The sequence below is a fragment of the Alosa alosa genome, chromosome 10 (assembly GCF_017589495.1).
Source record: "Alosa alosa isolate M-15738 ecotype Scorff River chromosome 10, AALO_Geno_1.1, whole genome shotgun sequence".
Classification (NCBI taxonomy): Eukaryota; Metazoa; Chordata; class Actinopteri; order Clupeiformes; family Clupeidae; genus Alosa; species Alosa alosa.
Window position 1 is genome coordinate 10392512 of NC_063198.1, and position 20811 is coordinate 10413322.

The following is a 20811-nucleotide window of genomic DNA, read 5'->3' on the forward strand; positions in this document are numbered from 1 at the left end:
GTTTAACCGGTGGCGTTCATTTTGCGTCAGAGAATAGGGAAGACGTGGGCTGTGTGACAATCGTCGAATAAGGTTATTTAAGGGAATACAACCCTATCTTTGTTCACTTCTGGTCAAAAACGGATTATTTGCTGGGCTTTTCGTTCGCCTTGTGTGGAATACATTATGTGTGTAAATGTTGTTGAACCCCGGCAATTCTTGGCGGAAAGGTCACACACTCCCCTCGACCCCAACTGTTTCTCAGGCTTTGTGTCCTGGGTGAAAAAAAACCCGAGCTGTGACTATAAACTTCGCATTTAAAAGGCAAGTGCGGCCGTGAGGGACTGCTGTAAGAGGGAAACAATAGCAGCTTTTGGACACACTTTTTCTCACTGCGCAGAACAGCAGGGGAACCGATTGGAGCCCGTTCATAAAGAACGTGTCGAACACAGCTGCTGAGGCCTCGGTGACGTTTGACAAAAATGTGAGCCTTGTGTGGTGTTGTGTTCTTTTTATTTGTTTCTTTTTATTCCGCGATGTTATGGACCAAATCTGTTTTGCTGTTGTGATGAATATCAGCGTAAGCATCGTTTGCATGGGAAATGAGGGATAATGTCAAAGCCTCCAAGTGCATCTGCCTGCCAAGTGCAACATTATCATTATTGATTTATGCGCTGCAAACGGACATTGGCCGCGCATTTGAAGCGCTGAAAAGCGAGCACTGAAAAAGCAAACCACTTGAATGATCCAGAATTAAAATGGCCGATTATAATTTACAAAAACAGGACAATTTGGTCCAGTCTGTTTGGACCATAGACTGTTTTTGTTTCCAGAACCTTTAGAAACGGTTCTGTAGCCCACACATCACTGGATCAAGCAGGCTACGGAGCAGAACGTCAAGCAACACGAACGCAACGCAAGCACTTCAACATTGATAATAAATAATAAAAAAAAATGCACACAAAGTGCACGGTATACAGAGAGACCAAGTTTTTCGCTGTCATCTCATAAGTCAATCATGTTTGAAGTTATGCCCTGTCAGGAATGGTAGTGCACACACAACAACAATAATAGCCTAATAATAATAATAATAATAATAATAATAATAATATAATAATAAAGTAAAACAGTAATTGTACGTTTTTACTTTTTGTCTTACTCTATTGACTTATTGATTTATTAAGTTCACACTTATTAGCCTGTATTGGATTATTTTGACAGCCGTGGCTAACAGCTGGCACTAGACTGGGGATCCCAAAATAATATGATGCGAGAAATGACGGCACATGCAGTTGCTCTCATTCTAACCAAGTTTAAATCCTAGCCTAGCATCCATTTACGACACTTTTCACATTCTTTGTCAGCACATTCCGTTATGATACGATTGGTTATGCAACATTGTGGTGAATATTTTCATTACATGATAACTTTGTGTCGCTTGTTGCTGTGGTAGCTGTTGTTGTCATCAACTCAAGTAACAAGTAAGTATAGGCTACTCACGCTCCGATGCCATTGTGATAACTGACTCCGTAGTGGCATGATACTCATCAGCCTCCATAAACTCGTCCTGCGAGGAAGCGTCCCCTTGGAAGTCGTGGTGGTCCAGGAGCTGCTGCAGCGGGGGCGCCTTGGGCAATAGTTGGTTGACCACCTCACGGCTAATGTTTGGGGCTTGTTTGAGCCGGAGCTTGCTAAGAATCTGGGACTTGATGGTCTCAAGCCTGAGCACCTTGCTCTGTTCCCGCCACACGCACGCAGAGCACTCGCGAGCGCCTGCGTCCTCCACCTCGATAAGCGAAACACCAGCGTCCGTGGGCATCTCGCTTACTGGTGGGAGAAAGAGGTTGGGCTCGTCACTGCCGGACAGTCCCAAGGAAATTATCACCATCAAACACAGCAAAAAGTTATACCTTGCCATGATGGTGAAAATTAAAAACGGTTTCCTTCTGTATCTTCGTGAATAATATGGTTGGTCCTGGTTATTCCTACGTCCTAGAGAAGACGCGCAATGAAGTGCAACTAGTTCAACGGTGGCTGTCTCAAAATTATTTCAACCGGTGCGTGAGTGCCATAATAACTGGCAAATGGCAATGAGTCCAAAATGATGCTGTCGATGTTTGATCTGATGTTAGGCTACCTACTTAATGTCTGCATTTCTTTTTATTAAATAATTTGTTGGTTTACCTAGGCTATTCTGTTACTGTTTAGTCCCCAGTGTTGAATGATCTGTCATTGAAAGTGTGCAAGTGCGTTTGGAAAGCCCCCCTTTATATATGTCGGCTGCCCAGTGTCGTAATCCGTCTCCATTGGCTAAGATTACAACAAAAGGCTTTCAGGTTTGTCACTAAGTCAAGACAGAGGGAGCGAGTGAGTAAAGGAGAGAGAGAGAGGGGGGCTGATATTTGAAAATAGAAATCTTCAAATGATCTTGTAAATCTGTGTTTTGCGTAGGCCTATTTGCATGGTATAAGATTAAAAGTATCTAATTGTATTGTAACAGTCTCAATTAGGCTAGGCTACGCACATGATATCTAAAATGTAGCCTACAGACATTTTAGATTATAAATGGCATTTTGAGTTATTATTCGCATACGTTTATGTATGCGAATAAGTTGAATCAGTTGAATCAGTTGTGAACAACACACCTGTTGATGGCAAGTAGCCTAACTTTACAAACTTAGAAAGAGAGCGCTTCCTAATTGTGCATTCACTTCAGTCAATTTAGGCTAAATTATATGATCATAGGCCTATTATGATTTGGACAAAAGGATATTAACAGCAAACTTCTAACAATTAGCCTAAGTGTGTTGCAAGGCATAAAAATACAGCACTTTTGTATCCTCACATGACATGCAACTGCCTCTTATTAGAGGTTGGGTATCTAAGTTGAAAGGTTAAAAGAAGAGTTTTACTTACCAACTTCAATGGTTTGAATGACAGGGTGTAAGTGCCTACATCACAACATTGGAGTATTTTAGAGGTCACAAATCAATAACTCACCTTTCCTTATCTCTCCTCTCTCGGCGCGCGCGCGCGCGCACACACACCCACACAATGAAATGACTTGAATTAAGTTGTTTATGTGCCCTTTGAATGATAGGCATCTAATGCCAATCAGTCTATAAAATACAAAAAAACTATTAGGAGTTTCAAAACTTCAAAAAAGTAGCCAAGCCAGTCTAGCCAAAATAGGCAACATGGAGCCTACATATAGCCTACCGTATAAACGTCTGGTTCCTAAATGCATTGTTCTATTTTGTACACTTTATCATTTACAGTGTAGCTACTTTGTCGCACTCATTTACATTTAGTTAGACTACACTGAGTTTACATCAGTTCCATTGGTAAGTCCAGTTTGCTAGGCCACTCCAAATCTAGCCTTTTACCCCCATCTGGCGGCTGTAGGCTACAGTGCAGAAAATTGAGCAAATGACATAGCCTATGTTATCCTTAAGAACAAAAATAGCTGACTTTTGTCACATTTTACGTTATGGTTTATTAGCCTACAAATTGAAATGCCAAAAATGTCTAACTATGGAATTTTCATGCCTAGCCTATCTATTTAGATCCCTTCAGAACAATTAATCATTAGCCTACGTTGTTCGAACATGATGATTAGTGTCTGTTTCCTGGTGCAGGGGTGCATCATTATTAAGAAATCGAGAAATTAAGAAAATCTCTCAATTGCTAGGCTACTTGCACAGTATTCTCTGGAGTTGCCTCATAGCCTATACCTAGCCTATAACATGTAGGCCTAACATCCGTAACATAGGCTATATCCTGCACTGCGTGGTGAGGTTGATCATTGTTTAAATGTCCAATTACAAGATTGGGAAAGCTCATTAGGCCCATATCACTCAAAAGTCAGTGCTGATGTGTCTTAAGTGTAGCCTTTTGGTTCTCTTAGCTATTCATGACAAATTCAAGCCTTAGTAGAAAACTGTTTAGTTGTAGGCTAACTCGTCATATTCTGTTTAACTTATTCCATGGATTCCAACATCCAAACTCCTAAGATAAACGAGTGCTGGTGTTTGTAACCACGGAGAGAAGGAACCACCCACGCAGGGCCCTCATCACGCCCCACCCACCATTTCTCTTCATACAGAAGTTCAACCATCCACCCTCCCTCACCAAACAAGATATTAGCACAGGGAGCGCAGCGCACTACCCTTACGGCGTCGAGTAGCCTTCCTCAACTATCCTACCATTCGAAATTTATGAACAATGCACTGCGGGAGTCTGGAAAGAATGGGGACACCGCGAAAAAGAACACTTTCGCGAGGAATGAGTGAGGATGAATCGTTACGACATATAATAAAGGAGGTAAGTGTGAGCAAGAAATTCTGTATCCTTCCACTGCTATGGTGGGAAGGCGTTTTTTGTTTGTTTTAGGCTACCAAAGGGTTGGTCTCCGACCATTCGGATATTATGTAAGCTAACATCTTGAAAATGTAAAACAGACCACCTAATTGATCTAGTCTCGTAGCCTACCTGAGGGGGATATAATCCTCTGTTAAGATGATTACTGTAGACAGAGCTGTGTTTAGACGTCGTGTCGTGATTTTTCGTTCTACAGATGAACTGCTTGTTTGATCAATGACTAATATCAACCCACTTAGCCTATACATTTGTCAGAGTAATTAATTAGTCTACTTTATGTCTGGAATAGACTACAGTTTTGTGAAGAGATGTCCTGTGTTCGATCTGTCGCACTCATGACGACAGTGTTGCAATATTTCACATATCACTGTAACACAATGATGTAATGAACTATGATGCATATATGATGCTTTGTTTCCCTCAAAGTCTTACGACTGAACGACATTGCTTTCCTTCTTTCCTTTTCAACGCTACAACGTTTCGTTTAGGGGCATTTTTGGCCAGAATTTAGTTTTTGCCGTTGCCTCTAGACTCCCCGGAAACAGTATAAAGGTAGCCTTCACAGAAATGATTTGCGCCAGGAGTCAAACATAGACTGTATAGGCTACGCGAATTTGGTCCCGTGTGCTAGTGTTGGATTTGCTCAGACCTCACCTGACACAGTGATAGTAAGAATTCATATCCCATTTACTCATACCTCTGGTTGCATTTTGTTGCTGTGAAACCACAATCTGCTCCACATGTTGGTAACACATCCACACTCCACATGTTGGTAACCTCACCTTGGCCTATTTCAGTTTAAAGCCAGTGTGTGTATTTTGGTAAGCATGTTGGGTTTTTTTACCTGTGAGTTTTTGTTTTCTAGGCTGAGGAGACCACCAAACGACTGACCTGCAGTGACAGCAGATATGGATCACTGAAAAAAGGAGAGAGAGGGGTGAGCCAGGTTGGCCAGTTACCCATTTCTAAAACAACTCTTTACCACATATGATTGCACTCTTGGCTCTCTGTGCCCATATATAGGCTGCGCTGTCCTTTCCTGGACACTCATGTCTTAGTCATTCATGCGTGTGATGAAGCATGTAGCCTATGCAGCGTTCAACCCTTCTTTCACTGAAGGCCATTCACATACTGGAGTGAAGGGAAAAAATCTTTAAGCTTGGTGTCATATTTTGAATCACTTTTTATCATATTTCTATGATGTGGTTCTTGAGGTAATACATGTGCACTGAAACTATAGACTACTGTGATGCACAATGTTACTGGGATAACTGTGATGTCAGATTTGACATTGAATTGGTATGATTAAAATCACATCTACAGCATTCTCACGACGAATACATAAGATTTGTTAAGTCATGTAGAAAATAGTATACAAAGCATGGTATGTAATTAAACACATTTAGGTCTTGATTTTTTATGTTAGTCTACTGTTTTCGGTTTGAGTTAAATGCTACAATTTCAGTAGTGTATGAATGCCAGATTTATAACAATGGAATCTAAATACTGTTCAAGAGATCGGAGATAAGAGATCTGCTGTGCTATGGTTGTACTGTGTTTGTATCTTCTATAAAATTACCTGATTTCGTTGTGTTTTTGGCAGAGTGAAGAGGATTCACTTGCAGAGATCCCAGATATGGTAATTGCTACTTATTGCTACTACAATATGTTATTACCCCTTTCTTACTGTGTTTGAAGAGCAGCTTTTTGCCGTTTAGAGCCCTATTTTCAATGCAGTATGCTGGATTGGAAATGTGGTAGAAACATTTTGAAGATATCAACATTAGATATTTGGAGTATATACATGTACTGGTGTTTTTGGTGTTCCTTATATGTAAAATAATAAATCCACCATTATGGTATCACTTTCCCAAAGAGTCTGCTCTGAATGTCTCGAATATGAAAACATGAACTCAAGACCACATGATGATGTGGACATTGATCACAATGATCACAAGACATTGACATGACTGTCATGCTGTCCATATGTCATAAGCTTTGTGGTTAAAATCAAAGCATTGCATTCTCATTCTCTCTCTCTCTCTCTCTCTCTCTCTCTGTAGATCGAACTCCAGACGAACTATGATGGTGTGCTGCAGGAACTGCGCTATCTGGAAGTTCAGCGGGAGACTCTCCTGTTCCAGGTGGACTTCCTTCAGGACACTCTAGAGGGGGCGGAGGAGATGCTCGCCGAGGCCCAGAGAGAAGCGCAAGACACCAGCCTGGTATGCTATCACACAACCTCTGTAGGGCGTCGTGCCATAGCTTCTAGCAAATGTGTAACCAGACACTTGCACTGTAGCTAAGAGCCACTGAGAGCTTAGAGAAATTGACATGGACGCAGTGTGTAATGTGATTCTTATTGTCAGCGTCTGTAATCCAGTTTAAGTAGACTTTTGTGATTATATCAGCAACACTGCCATGCTATTGATGAAATGAGGGAGATTTCCAGATTAATACTGCATAAGCAGTTTTTCTTTTTTTAAGTATATTTTTTTGGCCTTTTATGCCTTTAATTTACAGGACAGTAGAGAATGACAGGAAGCGAGTAGGAGAGAGAGTCGGGGTAGGATCCGGAAAGGACCACGGGGCGGGAATCGAACCCGGGTCGCCGGCGTACGGTGCAGGTGCCCCAGCCAGCCGCGCCATGGCTGGGGCCTGCATAAGCAGTTTTAATCCATTACAGTGTGGCACTCAACTGTTTGCGACTGTTAAAGATTAACTGCTCTGAATACAGTGACAGTGGGTCACTATGGCTTCAGTGAACTCTTCTACTCTAATAGATTTGTGCAGAGGCCACCCTAATGGATCTTCTGTGACCTTGATATCAATGCACATTCCTTACTGCATGCTCCATTGCTTCCTTTCTGATTTTTTTTATCTCACTCTTTTTCTGTCTCTATCTTTCTCTCTCCCTGTCTATCTTTTCCTCTCTCTCTTTCTCTCTCTCTAACACCCTCACTCACTCGCTTTCACTCTCTTCATTCACAGGAGCTGGAGCGAGAGAGAGAAGCGAGGCGAAAGTTGGAGGACATGGTCAGCTCATTAATGCAGGAGGTAGAGCGGCTGAAGGAGGTAGGACGAGTGTATGTGTGTGTGAGTGTGTGTGTGTGTGTCATGGGAATGGTTAAGGCAAGGGAGGGGTGCAATTATATAATCATGTGGATGTTGAGGCACTGTTTGGCTTCCTGGTTGCAACTGTCAAGTTTTTAAATGGCTTGCTTCTGCATGCCTGCCTGGTTGCGTAACACTGTCTTTTTGGGGGCGGCAGCAGTGGGGTGTGGGGACGAAAGAAGGGAAGGTGCTGAGTAATTTTTGCTGTGTTTTCAGAAAAGCTAAAAACAGGCACAGTCCCATATCGGCTCATATTTTATGTATAGGTGGAGTTCTTTGTTCTTTTGTAAGTTAAAATGGTGTGAGGATGTTATTGTGAGTGTTACATGTTGTGAGGTAGAAGTGCTGTGCTAGGACTGTGCTAGAGAAATAGAACAGAAGCGAGTTGTGTTTTGCTAAAAATAAAAGTGCTCTAAACCTAATACCCATTTTATTTTCACACTACACATAGGAGTTTTTAGCTTCAGTAGTTTCATGAGTCAGGGCTGAGTTCTGCATGCTTTAACACTTTGTATATGTTACAAGTTTCACACAAAGCCATATTTGGAAATAGTCCCCATGGTCAGTTTCTTTTTAAATGGTCTAACTTTTGTATGCATGCACCAAGGACCTTTGGATCTGTGGTCAAGTAGCAGATACTTTCAAAATATCGATAGAGATTAAGATTTAAGAGCATTCCATTCTACATTCCAGCTCAGTAGATTTTTATCTGTTTGTTATGGAAGACTGCAATGCAATCCAGAAAGCTCACTTGTTGGTAGTGAGCGCACACAGGTCTGCTATTTTTTAACCAAACGTCATTGAATGTGTGTTTTCCTGCCTAAGGACTCTGTCAATATTTTATTGTTGGATTTGTTTTATTAAACTCTCTGGTTGGCTTGCCTGCTGCCCACTTCTGCAAAGACTGTGAGGTGCCTTGCGGTTTCAGGGCCAAATCAGGAAACAAAAGCTGCTATCCTATCCAGATCCGTGCCCTGGGGTGTTGTAATCCCCCCTTCTAACATTACGTTAATGTGCAAATGAGCGTTTGGACATACCGTTTCATTCCCCCTGAATAGCACACCAGTAGTTTTCCGAGGAAATGAAAATGTTTGTCCACACTTAGTTTGTCCACACTTCAGTACTTTGTATACATTTTTTTTTTTTTGTATGACTAAGTTTTTCTTTTTTGGGGTGACTAATTGGGCTGTTCAGCAACATGTCAGCCATCAGAAAGCCAGTGAGTGCAAAAGCGGTGGAGGACTGAACCTAGAAAGGACATCAGCTGTAGAGGAACTATGTTGGCCTATGTCAGTATGAAAATGGGAAGAACAAGCAAGCAACCCCCTTGCGGGTTGGTGTTTGGGTTTTAAGCCTCACAAGATAAGCAGGTTTATACAAATGTTTTAAGACCATATGCTGGAAAAAAAAAAGATAATTTCACAGAACTCAAGATGGACAAATTAATGGTTTATTGACTCAGTGACCTTAGACATATCAATCAATCAATCAATCAGATTTATTTATATAGCACCTTTAAACATGACTTGCATCAACCAAAGTGCTTTACAGAGACCGGGTGGAAGCTAACTTATAACAAGATAGATAGATAGATAGATAGATAGATACTTTATTGATCCCTAGGGGAAATTCAAGGTCACAGTAGCATACAGACATACACACACACGTTCACTAACAGCAAAAAAAGTAATTAAAAGTATATGATATAAAAAAAACACAACTAAGCAATAAGGGCTGTAGAAGATAAAGAATATACTAAATATACTAAAATACAAATTATACTAAATAAAACTTAATCTAAATCAATTCTAAAAAACAGAATCCACATAGTGGGGGATTAATCAATCAGGTGCGCTTGCAATGACTGAAGCAGGGACTGAGCCTGTGGTCCTCTGTGCATAAGGTAAGGTGCTCTTTGTGAATGAGTGTCATGGTGATGGTGCAAATGAGTAATTCAAACATTGCAACAGTGCAAGAATAAAGTCTATATATCTATGTATAAATAACTATATTAAGAAAGGTATAAGTGTGGTCACAGTTCGGCTGTGGCATGGAGGGAGGGGTTGTGCATATGTGCTAATAAAGCACGCAAACAGTGAGGCAGAAGACAATGGTAAAGTGGCTAGTGGACAGACAGTTCAAGACATGGAGGTTGTGAAGAGGCAGACAGACTATGCGGAAAAGTCTATTTCTCCTCTTCCCTTAAGTGATGCATTGAACAGTTCAATGGCCCTGGGGATGAATGACCTCCTCAGTCTATCTGTTGTGCAAAGCAGTGAGCGAAGTCTCCAGCTGATCAGGCTCTTCTGCTTAACAATAGTGCTGTGGAGTGGATGACACTCATTGTCCAAGATATTGATCAGTTTGTTCAGGGTCCTTTTGTCAGATGAAGTTGAAGTGATGCACTCCAGTTCAGCTCCCACTACAGAGCCAGCTTTCCTTACCAGCCTGTCAAGTCGCCCCGCATCCTTCTTCTTTGTGCTTCCTCCCCAACATACCACTGCATAGAAGAGGACGCTGGCAACAACAGACTGGTAGAACATCCTGAGGAGCTTGCTGCACACATTGAAGGAGTGCAGCCTCCTCAGGAAGTACATCCTGCTCTGCCCTTTCTTGTAGAGTGCATCAGTGTTGGCTGACCAGTCCCGTTTATTGTCCAAGTGGAGACCCAGGTACTTGTAGGTGCTTACCACCTCGACATTGACCCCATCAATGGAGACTGGTAGCAGAGTGGGCTTAGACCTGTGGAAATCCACCACCATCTCCTTGGTCTTTGAAGTGTTGAGTTGGAGATGATTGATTTTGCACCAGGGTAGGAATTTCACGGCGGCCATGACGTTGCCTCTTGCGTTGGCCGTGAGGCCCCTTTGAAAATCAGAGGTTTACAGGCCAAGGTGGCCTTGGTGCCCCCTTCTTTCAACATTCTGCTTTGCGTCCTACTAATAGCGATTTTTATTTAGCCTGTGGCCTGTCAAAATAAGCTTAGCATTCACAGTGCAAATTAATTTAGTCTTTTACGCAGTGGAGAAAGTGACAGTGCAAGAAAGAAAGTGCGACCAATTCACCCATTCATCTCCGTTGAACTACTCGCGAAGTAGCCTATTCATCACACAGACATCACAAGTATCACATGAAAGAGCTTCTTCATAGCTTTTAAACGATGTTACCCGATAATTGCTGAGTTGAACGGTTCGCGAGAAAAGTAAATAATATAATTCAATTTAATCATACATTCTACTGAAGGTTTTGCGTCCCATGATCTCCCAACCCATTCATCTCGGTGGAATACTTCACGAACCCTTCTTTTAACATACGACAAACCATATATCAGAACAAACAGCAAACCTTACCGAACACAAAGGTGTAAAGTCCCCTGTACAGTTAGCCGTTCCAGAGTAATCGAGTTTTAATTTGCAGTAAATTTCGACATGCATGGATGTCTCCAAATTTGGGCTTTAAGTTTTACAATGTGTTTAAATTGTTCCACATGATTTCATAACGGGCCAAATACAAAATAAATGTTACAAATATCGCCTAGATATTGGTAAATCAGAGGACAGCTGACTGAGTTTGTGAAAGTAGCTTTAGCCTAATGATCACAAAATGCTAAGCATGCATCTAGGCTATTTGAGTTTCTTAAAGCTGAGCTGTGATTAAATTGTTCAATACATGATTTTATAACAGGCCAAATATAAAATAAATGTTATATATATAGGGATGCACGATATATCGGCGGCCGATATATTAATAGCCGATATGTGACAAAAATGTAAATATTATTATCGGTCCGATAACAGAATTCTGGCCAATAATTTGCGCCGATATTTTTTAAAGTCCTAATTTAGGCCTACGTAAGGTCCGTCCGTCCGCTCAGCCCTATCTAGAGCCGTCTTGTGCTGGTGTGTTTGCACTTTACCGCGCTGGTCGGGGAAACAAATAAACAAACTCGTTAGTGGGACGAGTACATAAGTAGGACTAGTTCTAAGTTGTGTTTTAGTATTATATTTGCATTACTTAAGCTTGGGTTTTGTATTATTACCTAGAAATATGCTAACCATCCGTGCTTCAGTTCCAGACAGGTCATCATAATAAGTTATTAAACCCTTCGGGGCTAACGCCTTTCATTTCTGCTGCAGCAGGTTGTGCTTACGGTCACGGTCATTGGTATTATTGCGATATGATTAAAATGTGCTGACTTTTTTTCTAAACCTATACCATCAATGTTGGACAGAACTCATAATTGGCCTGCCCTATCATGCCCAGTAGCAACAAAACTAAAGGACAACAGAACAGCTAGTGTCATAAAAGTGGTGTGGCTCCTTTAAGACACAATCCACTGGTGTGTGTTCTGGAGCCATTCAACTTTATCTAACTCTATACTAGCCTATATCATCTAATTTTAATATTATATCTAGGCTATATTTAACATTTATTTTTTATTTGGCCTGTTATGAAATTATGCATTTCCCAATTTAAGCACACTTTTTTTAAGACACTTAAATACATGCATGCTTAGCAGTTTGTGAAAATAAAAATTATGGACAAACTCTTAGCCATGAGTTGTATATCCTCTGATTTTAATATTTACAGATATATAAGTATTTAAGCACAGCTTAGTTTTAAGACACTTAAAGCCCAAAGTTGGAGACCATATAGGCCTAGAAATTTGCTACCATTTTACTCTAGAACGGCTTATTGTACAGGGGATTGCATTATACCTTTGTGTTCGGTAAGCTCTGCTGTTTATTCTGGTTTACGGTTTGTCATGTAGTTGAACGAAAAGTTTGTGAGATATTCCACCTATATGAATTGAGATGAGCGCAGAGCTGTAGAGTAATATGATTATTTCTTGAAAGTTAATTTTCTCGCGAACCGTTTATCACAGCAAATAGCGGCTATAGCACCGTATAAAAGACGAGCAAAAGTTATTTAATGTGATATCTGTGTGATGACTAGGCTAGGATACTTTGTGAGTAGTTCAACAGAGAAGAATGGGCGGCCACACTTTGCGTCCTTCTGCCTCATAGGTCTAAATAGCAACGCGTTCTGTGAAGGTGTCGCGGACCGGATTAAAATAGTCAGCGAATCAACAGAAAACTGCGCTGAGAACGTTGTAGGCAGATAGACCTACCTGCTGTTGGTCTAAAGCTATATATGTATGCCTTAAACTCGTCTCCTGTTATTTAGAAACAATGCTGTGGTCTAGTCTAGTCATCAACAAAAAATGAACAGATTGCAAAAAAAAAAGAATGGATTTGGCGTGACATTTCTTGCATGTGCATGAGAGTGGTGCTGAAAGCGTGAGTGTCACGCCAGATGCGTGAGAGTTGGCAACCCTGAATTCACTGACGTCAGGTTCACTTAAAGGAGCCACACATACTGTAGGGCTAGGCTACTGTTATGTTGTTGACTGCCGTACTATTGAGGACTATTATGAGTTCTGTCCATCATTTGGCGCTCCGGTGCTGCTGATCACAGTGTCAGAGAGACAGTTCTTCAGTCTAACGAACTGTGGTCGCTCCGTCAGGTAATCTGTGATCCAGGTTACCAGGTGAGCGTCCACACCCATCTGCAAGAGCTTGTCTCCCAGTCTGAGGGGTTGGATGGTGTTAAAAGCACTTGAGAAATCAAAGAACATGATTCTCACAGCACTTTTCCCCTTGTCCAGGTGAGAATGTGTCCTGTGTAGAAGATAAGTGATGGCATCGTCCAACTTTCTCCTGGTATGCAAACTGTAACGGGTCTAGTGCATGGCGTGCCTGGGGTCTGAGCATACCTAAGGCGAATTGGCTCCATTGTCTTCATTACATGTGATGTTAGGCGACAGGTCTGTAGTCATTAAAACTCACTAGGATGTGGCTTTTTTAGGGACAGGGGTGAGACATGATGTCTTCCACAGTGTTGGAACTTGTCCAAGGTGTAGACTTAGATTGAAGATGTGCTTCAGTGGCTCCCCCAGCTCAGCAGCACAGGCCTTGAGTAGCCTTGGACACAGTCTGTCAGGCCCCGCTGCCTTTCTCGTGTTCAGTTTCTTCAGTTTAGCGCTCACTTGTTTTCCTGTGATGATGGGGGGGGTGTAAGGGGAGGGGAGGGGGAGGGGTGCATCTGGGATCTGTGTGTCTGATGGTTGTTGACTGAGGTCGTTGTCGCCTCATTGTTCGTGATCGCCGTGTGGGGGAGGGGTGCAATATCCAGTGATGGTGGGGGTACGATAGCCTGTGATGGTGGAGGTTAGTGTTAATTTCGTCAGACGAGACTAGGGAAAAATGTTCGTCAACAACCTTTTTTTCCATGACTAAGACGAGACGATGACAAGACTGCACTAATGTCCTGAAACACTGACTAAGACTATCTTAAGATGCATTATTGTTGACGAAAAAAGACGAGACTAAAATGTTTTGCATGAAATAAAAACTAAGATAAAATCTCTCTTCATTTTCGTCAAAAAAATGAGAAGCCAGAATAGCTGTTACGTTTTCAAAATATTCCGAATGAGTTCATGGTTCATGCGCAGCAGCTTTCCTGTAGGCTAGTCTACGTGCTGTTGCTGCAACTAGACATTCTCTGCTGCAACCCTGTACGAAACTACATGGAACAAGAACACCGGAGATTTCTGCCAGAGTTAGCAAGCTAACTACCTAGGCATTAGGCCACAATGCTACATACCCAGAAGCTGAAGCTTCTCTCATACATATACAGATTAACATCCCCAGAATGTCCATACGAAAATTTTCAGCAAGTAATGTCAACTATTTAACTAGTTACACTGATGATGCAAAGTTTGCTAGCAAGTAAGCTAATATGGAAAGTTAAGCTAGCAAGTTAGTTAAGATAGAGAGTTTGTGTTGCATTTGAGGCATATTGCCATCTAAGCGTGGCGGAGTAAACATTCATACTTGAGTCTAAGACAGTGTTTCTCAAACTTTTTCAGATGAAGGACCATTAACTAATCAATAAAAAAAAGCATACGGACTACCTAGCTAAAAACAATTAAAATAGACCTAGCAGTATATTAGCCTACACAATACTCACTGAACCACCTTGCTTATTGTCTTTGCACTTTGCTTAATTGTGTCAGAGGATTCATATGATTTAAACTGGCATATCTGACATAGACAGTGTTGTAGAACTGTTTGAATTTACATACAAGTTGGTTCAATATTGCAAACAACTCATCTATATTATATTTTACCAGGTCTGCTTTCGTGGACCACTTGGGATAACTACGGACCACCAGTGGTCCCCGGACCACACTTTGTGAAACACTGGTCTCGAAGATCATGACAGTGGTCCAGTCAAATCTTTTACTGTCTATGGTCAAATCCCAGCCGAGCTATAACTGTAGCTCGACTTACCTGTGCATGTAAACATACTGACTGACTGAAATAATTTGTTATAAAAAAAGACTGAAATGTTTTGACTAAAACTGACTATGATAGCTTTAGTTTTCTTTTGACTAAAACTAGACTAAAATTACGAGACTTTTAGTTGACTAAAACTTGACTAACAAAAATGATATTTCAATGACTAAATATGACAAAGACTAAAAAGGACATTTCGTCACAAGACTAAGACTAAGACTAAATTAAAAATAGGTGACAAAATGAACACTAGTGGAGGTGAGTGTTGCACTGGTATTGAGGGGGTGTGGGGGTGGGGGCTTGGGGAGCACCTCCTTGATGTCCCTGTCAAGGCTACCAGAGTCGTGGACGCCTCAGCAGGCACAGGCAAGGAGGCGTCAGGCGGGGGCAGGGCATGAGGTGGTGATGGTTTAGGTCGTTGGGCGTGAGGTGGTGATGGTTTAGGTCGTTGGGTGTCACCAGGATGCAGAGCTGGAGAGACTGGGAGGCTGGGATAGGGCAGGCATGCAAACAAGAGCAGTGCCTGAGTCTGCAGGGGGTGGTGGACAGACCACTCCCATTGGAGCTGGAGCAGGGCAGTGAAACCTGTTGTAGAAGTGGTTCAACTGGTTCGCCCTGTCCAGGTCCCCCTCCACAGAGCTGCTGCTCTTCTTCAGGCCAGTTATAATTTTCATGCCGTCCCATGCCTCCTTCATGTTGTTTTCCTGCAACTTCTGTTCCACCTTCCTTCTGTAGTCCTCCTTAGCCTCCTTCAGCTTGACTTTGAGTTCCCCCTTTTTCCTATTAAGAAGGGTCTTGACATTGCTGGTTATCCAAGGCTTGTTATTGGGAAAGCAGCGTACAGTTCTGGTGGGAACAACAATGTCCATACAGAAATTCAGGTAGTCAGTTGTGCACTGTGTGACCTCCTCTAAGTCCTCTATATTCTGTAACACACTCCAGTCAGTGCACTCAAAGCAGTCTCTCAGAGCCTCATCCGCTTCAGGTGTCCACTTTCTGAAGGTGCGTGTGGCAGCTGGTAGCCTCTGTACTTTGGGCTTGTACATTGGCTAGAGATGAATGAGGTTGTGGTCTGACTTTCCCAGAGGGGGGAGGGGGTTTGCATTGTATGCATCCCTAACGTTTGCATACATGAGGTCTATTGTCCTGTTTTTCCTTGTAGGGCAGTCAACAAACTGGTAGAAATTTGTGAGTGTGGAATCCAGTGTTATGTGATTGAAGTCGCCAGAGATCACAAAAAAGGCATCACTGTGTTGGGTTTGAAGCCTTGCGATTGTGGAGTGGATGACGTCACATGCTGTATCCGGGAGAGCTCGAGGTGGAACGTAAACACAGACAGCAATTGCGTGCGAGAACTCCCTCGGCATGTAGTACGGACGGAGACTAACCGCTAATAACTCCACATCCTTGCAGCATACAGTTTCCTTCACTGTAACATGCATAGGCATATGAGTAATTTAGCCATGCAAAACCACAAAACACAAAGAATAAGATTTCACATATCCCACATCATCAGTAGGAACTTGATATTATGTGTTTGTGTTAATGCCAGACATCTAATTTAGTAAGTAAGTGATTGGGCTTTCACCATTACTAGGGGTAAGCATTCTTACTGTACATGTTGTACTTGTTTAGTGGGAATCTTTATCTGGAATAAATAGGGCTGCAACAGTTAATCGATCAATTGATTAGCTGTCAACTATTCAGTTAGCCGGCAACTATTTTGGTGATCGTTCAATCGTTTTTTGTAGAGTACCTCAGAATCCTCTGATTGCAGCTTCTTACTTGATTATTTTCATTTTACTTTTTACTTACATTTTACTCCCTCCTCAGTAAACTAAATATATTTGGCCTGTGGACAAAACAAGGTATCTGAGGACATAATCATGGTCTTTGGGAAATGATCATCGCCATTTTATTTTACCGTTTTTTGACATTTTATTGGCTAATCGACAGATTTATTGACTATGAAAATAATTGTTCATTGCAGCCCTAATTTGGAACATGGTGCTCTGATGAAGGATGGTTCAAAATGCATTTGGAAACTGTACCCTCCACCTCTATCAACAACACTAGGCCAACGCTGAACTTGCATTATTTAGTGGGCTTGTATTATTTATTGCACTTACCATATAGGGATTTTTAAATTATTTTTAAAGCAATTGCCCTTTCTTTTTCCCTGGCAATGGGTTAAGTCAAAATAACTATATCAGTTCTGCTATCTTGATTTGTTCATCATTGAACACTTCCTCTTAAACATCTGACAGATTACTAATGTTGTGGTGTACATGATTTCAAGGGTTTAATGCAAAATGCTGATAAACAGGTTTTTAATGATTCCTAAGAATTTCCCCCTGATAAGTTTGCCAAAATGTTGCTAAACAGGAGGTGAATCAATGATCTAGCAAAAGTTAAAATGTTTCACTTCATCTAACTGACCATGTACCTTTCATCATTTCTTATGCTGAGACAGACAGTACATCTCACACTGTTAGTGATGTACATCATTTTAAATGGCTAAATACAGTTTAATTTGTTTTATTTACCCCAGTCCCCATGGGCATGTGGACCCGAATATGGTATGGGCACTGTAACCAGTTCCACCACACTGCCCCCCCATATGTAGTTACATGGGTACACTATGCAAGATTTTCACCTTAATATAACTTTTCACGAAGCCAATTTGATGGTAAACAAACTTGTAATAGGCAAATCGTTCACCCATGCAACTTCAAGAACAGCGGCCCTACAAATCTTACGAGAATCGTGAAACATTACCTTGTCAGTAGATATACCTCTTTGGAGAAATGTTTTGCCTTTTGCCAAACCTGCATAGTGTAGGCTACCTTTTAAAAAAAAAGCACCCACTAAAAGGAGGGGTTGGACACATAACTCCTGATAACAATGAATGCCATGGCCAGGCAGGTCAGGTCTTGCACCTGGATTTATAAAGGTGACTACACCTTAACAACTTAACCAGCAAGCTCACACAACTTGTTAGTTTACATATTGGGTTGGTTTTGTTTATTCGTGGCTGAGTGGCAGGAGCACTAGATGACTCATCCATTGATAGTCAGTTAACGTGTCCTCTGTTCTTCATTGTCCACAGGAGAGAAACAGCATCCCAGCGGTCCCGGTCTACACTCTGATTAGGGACGACACCCAGGAGACTGTAGCTAAGGAGAGCAGAGACACACAAACAACACCGCCACCTCAGAACAAGACTCAGCCAGAGGGTACAACACAAAATGCGCCTTTCACTCTAGTGCGATTGGACAGTACGCCTGTCACTCCAGGCACTACAGACGGTCAAGCAGACAGTTCAAGTGGAGGGCTGTTGTCCTTCTTCAAGAAAGGAAAAGGGGACCAGGCTGAAGATGACCGCACAGGTCCTGCCTGGATCCAGAATGCCCCCATAGGGACATCGGTGGATCAAGATCCTGCTCAGGAGAACAGGGCACAGGAGGAAACCAGCGATGGCCCGTTGGCTAAGCTCACCAAGATGGTGAAGAACTTCGGTCACACGCCATCACTGGACCTGTCTAAACAGCCAGTGCAAGAGGGAGTATTTCAAGGCCCTAACGGCAACAAATCCACTGGAGAAGACCCAGACGACAACGATGAGAGCAGTGGCTACGAGGATGCGCAGTCAGACCTTCTGGAGCAAGAGGCCCTTGCAGGTGCCTCCACACCAGACGGATCTCCAGACGGGGGTTTCCCGGAGGATGAGCTGGCAGATGAAGATGGGGACGTGGGGACCAATACGGGAGAGCCAGGGAGCCCCAAACCAAACGATTCTTGTGTTTTGTCTTAAATTCAGGACTTTTGCGATCACCTCATCTCGATGTGTTACTGTCTACTGACCTGAGATTGCTTTTTATCAAGCATTATATAAGTCTTATATGATATTACTCAGGTCCATGGGCACCAGTTATTTACGCTGAAACACCAGTTGCTGCATAGGAGAAGTTCTGAAACAGGCAGTACATATGAAATGGTCTGCTCTTGCACAATACCACGCTCCAGATCAGTTTTTTTCCCTCTTGCTACTTTCTACTTTGCCTGTTGTGAAAGAAGTGCTGAGAATCTGCAGTGGCCGCTTCAACCATCGGCCACCAGTGGATCGCCCCCAAATAATTAATAGCTGACCTTGGACCGCTTCGACTTCCCCTCCCGTCGGCCTCAGAAAGGTCTTTGTCAACACTGTGCGCTCTCCTGGGCGTCATCAGACAAAATGGAATTTTGCGAGCTGGGCACTGGCTGTTCTTTGGCTCTATCCCTCTTTTGGCATCAACACTGAGACACGGTTTACAGGCTGCTCCTCTCCCACACAATCTTGTTGCGATGGCGCTACATGGTTCGGATATAATCAGTCACCTCACAGACCATCAGATATCACAAGGACGACAAAGATTTGTTTGGCAGAGGTCAGCCTTTTAAATATGACTACACTGCTTACGACTTTTGACATTTGTCCAAGGTCTACACTTTTAATCTTTTAACCGTGGAAAAGGAAAAGCCTGCTGTTTATGTCCATACAGATAATGGCAATGACAGTGTACACTATAGTAATAATAATATTATGATAATAGTTATATAATACTATTTTTAGCGGGTTACATGGAGGGCATGAGAGTGACATGTCTTTGATTTCATCACATAGATATGTTAGATTTTATTTGTTATATTTGTACTTTTATAACAGATATTTGCTGATTCTAAAGAAAGGGAATACATAACCCCTCAAAGAGAGTACCTTTGGCTTCTTTGATACACTTATTAGGGACCTCGAAAAGGGAAACAGTGCCTTTCAACAAAATCTTAATGCTTTTCAGAAACAAAAAATAACTTTCAAAATGAGGAATATCAAAACATGACACAACCTTAACACGGTGGGGAAAAATATTTTCTGTGAAGGCTATGACAAATCAGTAAGAAGTACATTCCAGTTGCTTTGTTTTGTTTGAAACACAATGAGTCATGACTGCATGATAGGCAAATCAGTGATGTCCTTGAACTGTTGTTTGCTTTGGGTGCTGCTGTACAAAGTACTGTAGCTTCTGGGAGAGGTCTTGTTTTGTTTGTTTAAATATAGACATTGCAGGACAATGTCTCTATTAACCTCTAACCCCTTAGAATAAGGTAGTTTCTTCTGTAGGAGTGTAATTCGCTGTTTTAAACAAACATTTAATTGTTTTATTTGCAAGGCCTCAGAATGCTTTGATTTCACATGAATTTAAAAATGTCTAGATGTTATTTGTTCTTTTGTTACAGTGTCTTACAAATAACTTTGTGTCTTACTTACAGTCTAGTGTCTTTAACAGTTTTGTAGGTCTAGTTTAATTTGAGCTAAGAATTGTAAACATAGACCATATATTGGCTCATGTGGTACAGTAATGCAAACACCTCCATGTTTCACTTCCTGATTTTCTTTAATTATTTGGTAAATAAGTCAGTTTTTAGCATCTCATTCGTTCGTCAGCTGTGTAGAATCAGTCAGACATGTCCCTTTATGGCAACTTGACTCAAAGCACCTTGAATCTTTTTAGTAAAAAAATAAAACTGCACATATTTAGTTGAACTGTGCGTTTCGTTTCTTCTGTATAATTTAAGGAAGTCTGGTGAGGGGCATGCTAAATAAGCTTTACGCTGTTAGTCATGTGATTTTGCACTTGCTGACAGGATTTGTTGCACAACTTATGATGCTGTATGTCCTAAGGCTGCATGGTTTTAGTAAGCTTAGTGGCAAGAACATGGACACCTATTTTCACCGACAGGATGTGTATTATGAGATGTATTTTGTACACTTCCAATGGATTTACTGTCTGGGCATGTGGGTGTGCAAATCATTAAAATAATACATCTACAGTCAAAATGGTTCTCCTATGCCGTCCTTCATGTTGTGAAAAACCTGTACCTTAACACTGTAGGTTATTCTTGGTTAACGAGTTAGAAGTACTAACATGACTACTCACCT

At 41.7% G+C, this 20811-nt stretch overlaps 2 protein-coding genes across 3 annotated transcripts; one reads left to right on the plus strand and one right to left on the minus strand.

Annotated features, from left to right (window-relative positions):
- Positions 1-1479: 1479 nt before the first annotated feature.
- Positions 1480-2549, minus strand: gdf11 (growth differentiation factor 11; the record flags this gene model as incomplete). The annotated part of the gene is given in 1 exon segment (XM_048255652.1): positions 1480-2549. A coding segment is annotated over 1 exon segment (418 nt), but the record flags the coding sequence as incomplete, so codon positions are not given.
- A 1530-nt stretch (positions 2550-4079) lies between these two features.
- si:ch1073-456m8.1 (leucine-rich repeat flightless-interacting protein 1) lies at positions 4080-20709 on the plus strand. 2 transcript variants are annotated; one of them, XM_048255570.1, is made up of 6 exons: positions 4080-4302; positions 5225-5305; positions 5963-5998; positions 6423-6584; positions 7351-7434; positions 17944-20709. In XM_048255570.1, the coding sequence occupies exons 1-6, from the start codon at positions 4204-4206 to the stop codon at positions 18646-18648; spliced, it is 1167 nt and encodes a 388-aa protein (XP_048111527.1). In that variant the 5' UTR covers positions 4080-4203; the 3' UTR covers positions 18649-20709. The 2 variants fall into 2 exon arrangements, with proteins under 2 accessions (XP_048111527.1, XP_048111528.1); XM_048255571.1 differs by having other exon boundaries at positions 4081-4302; positions 5225-5296.
- The last annotated feature ends 102 nt before the right edge of the window (positions 20710-20811 follow it).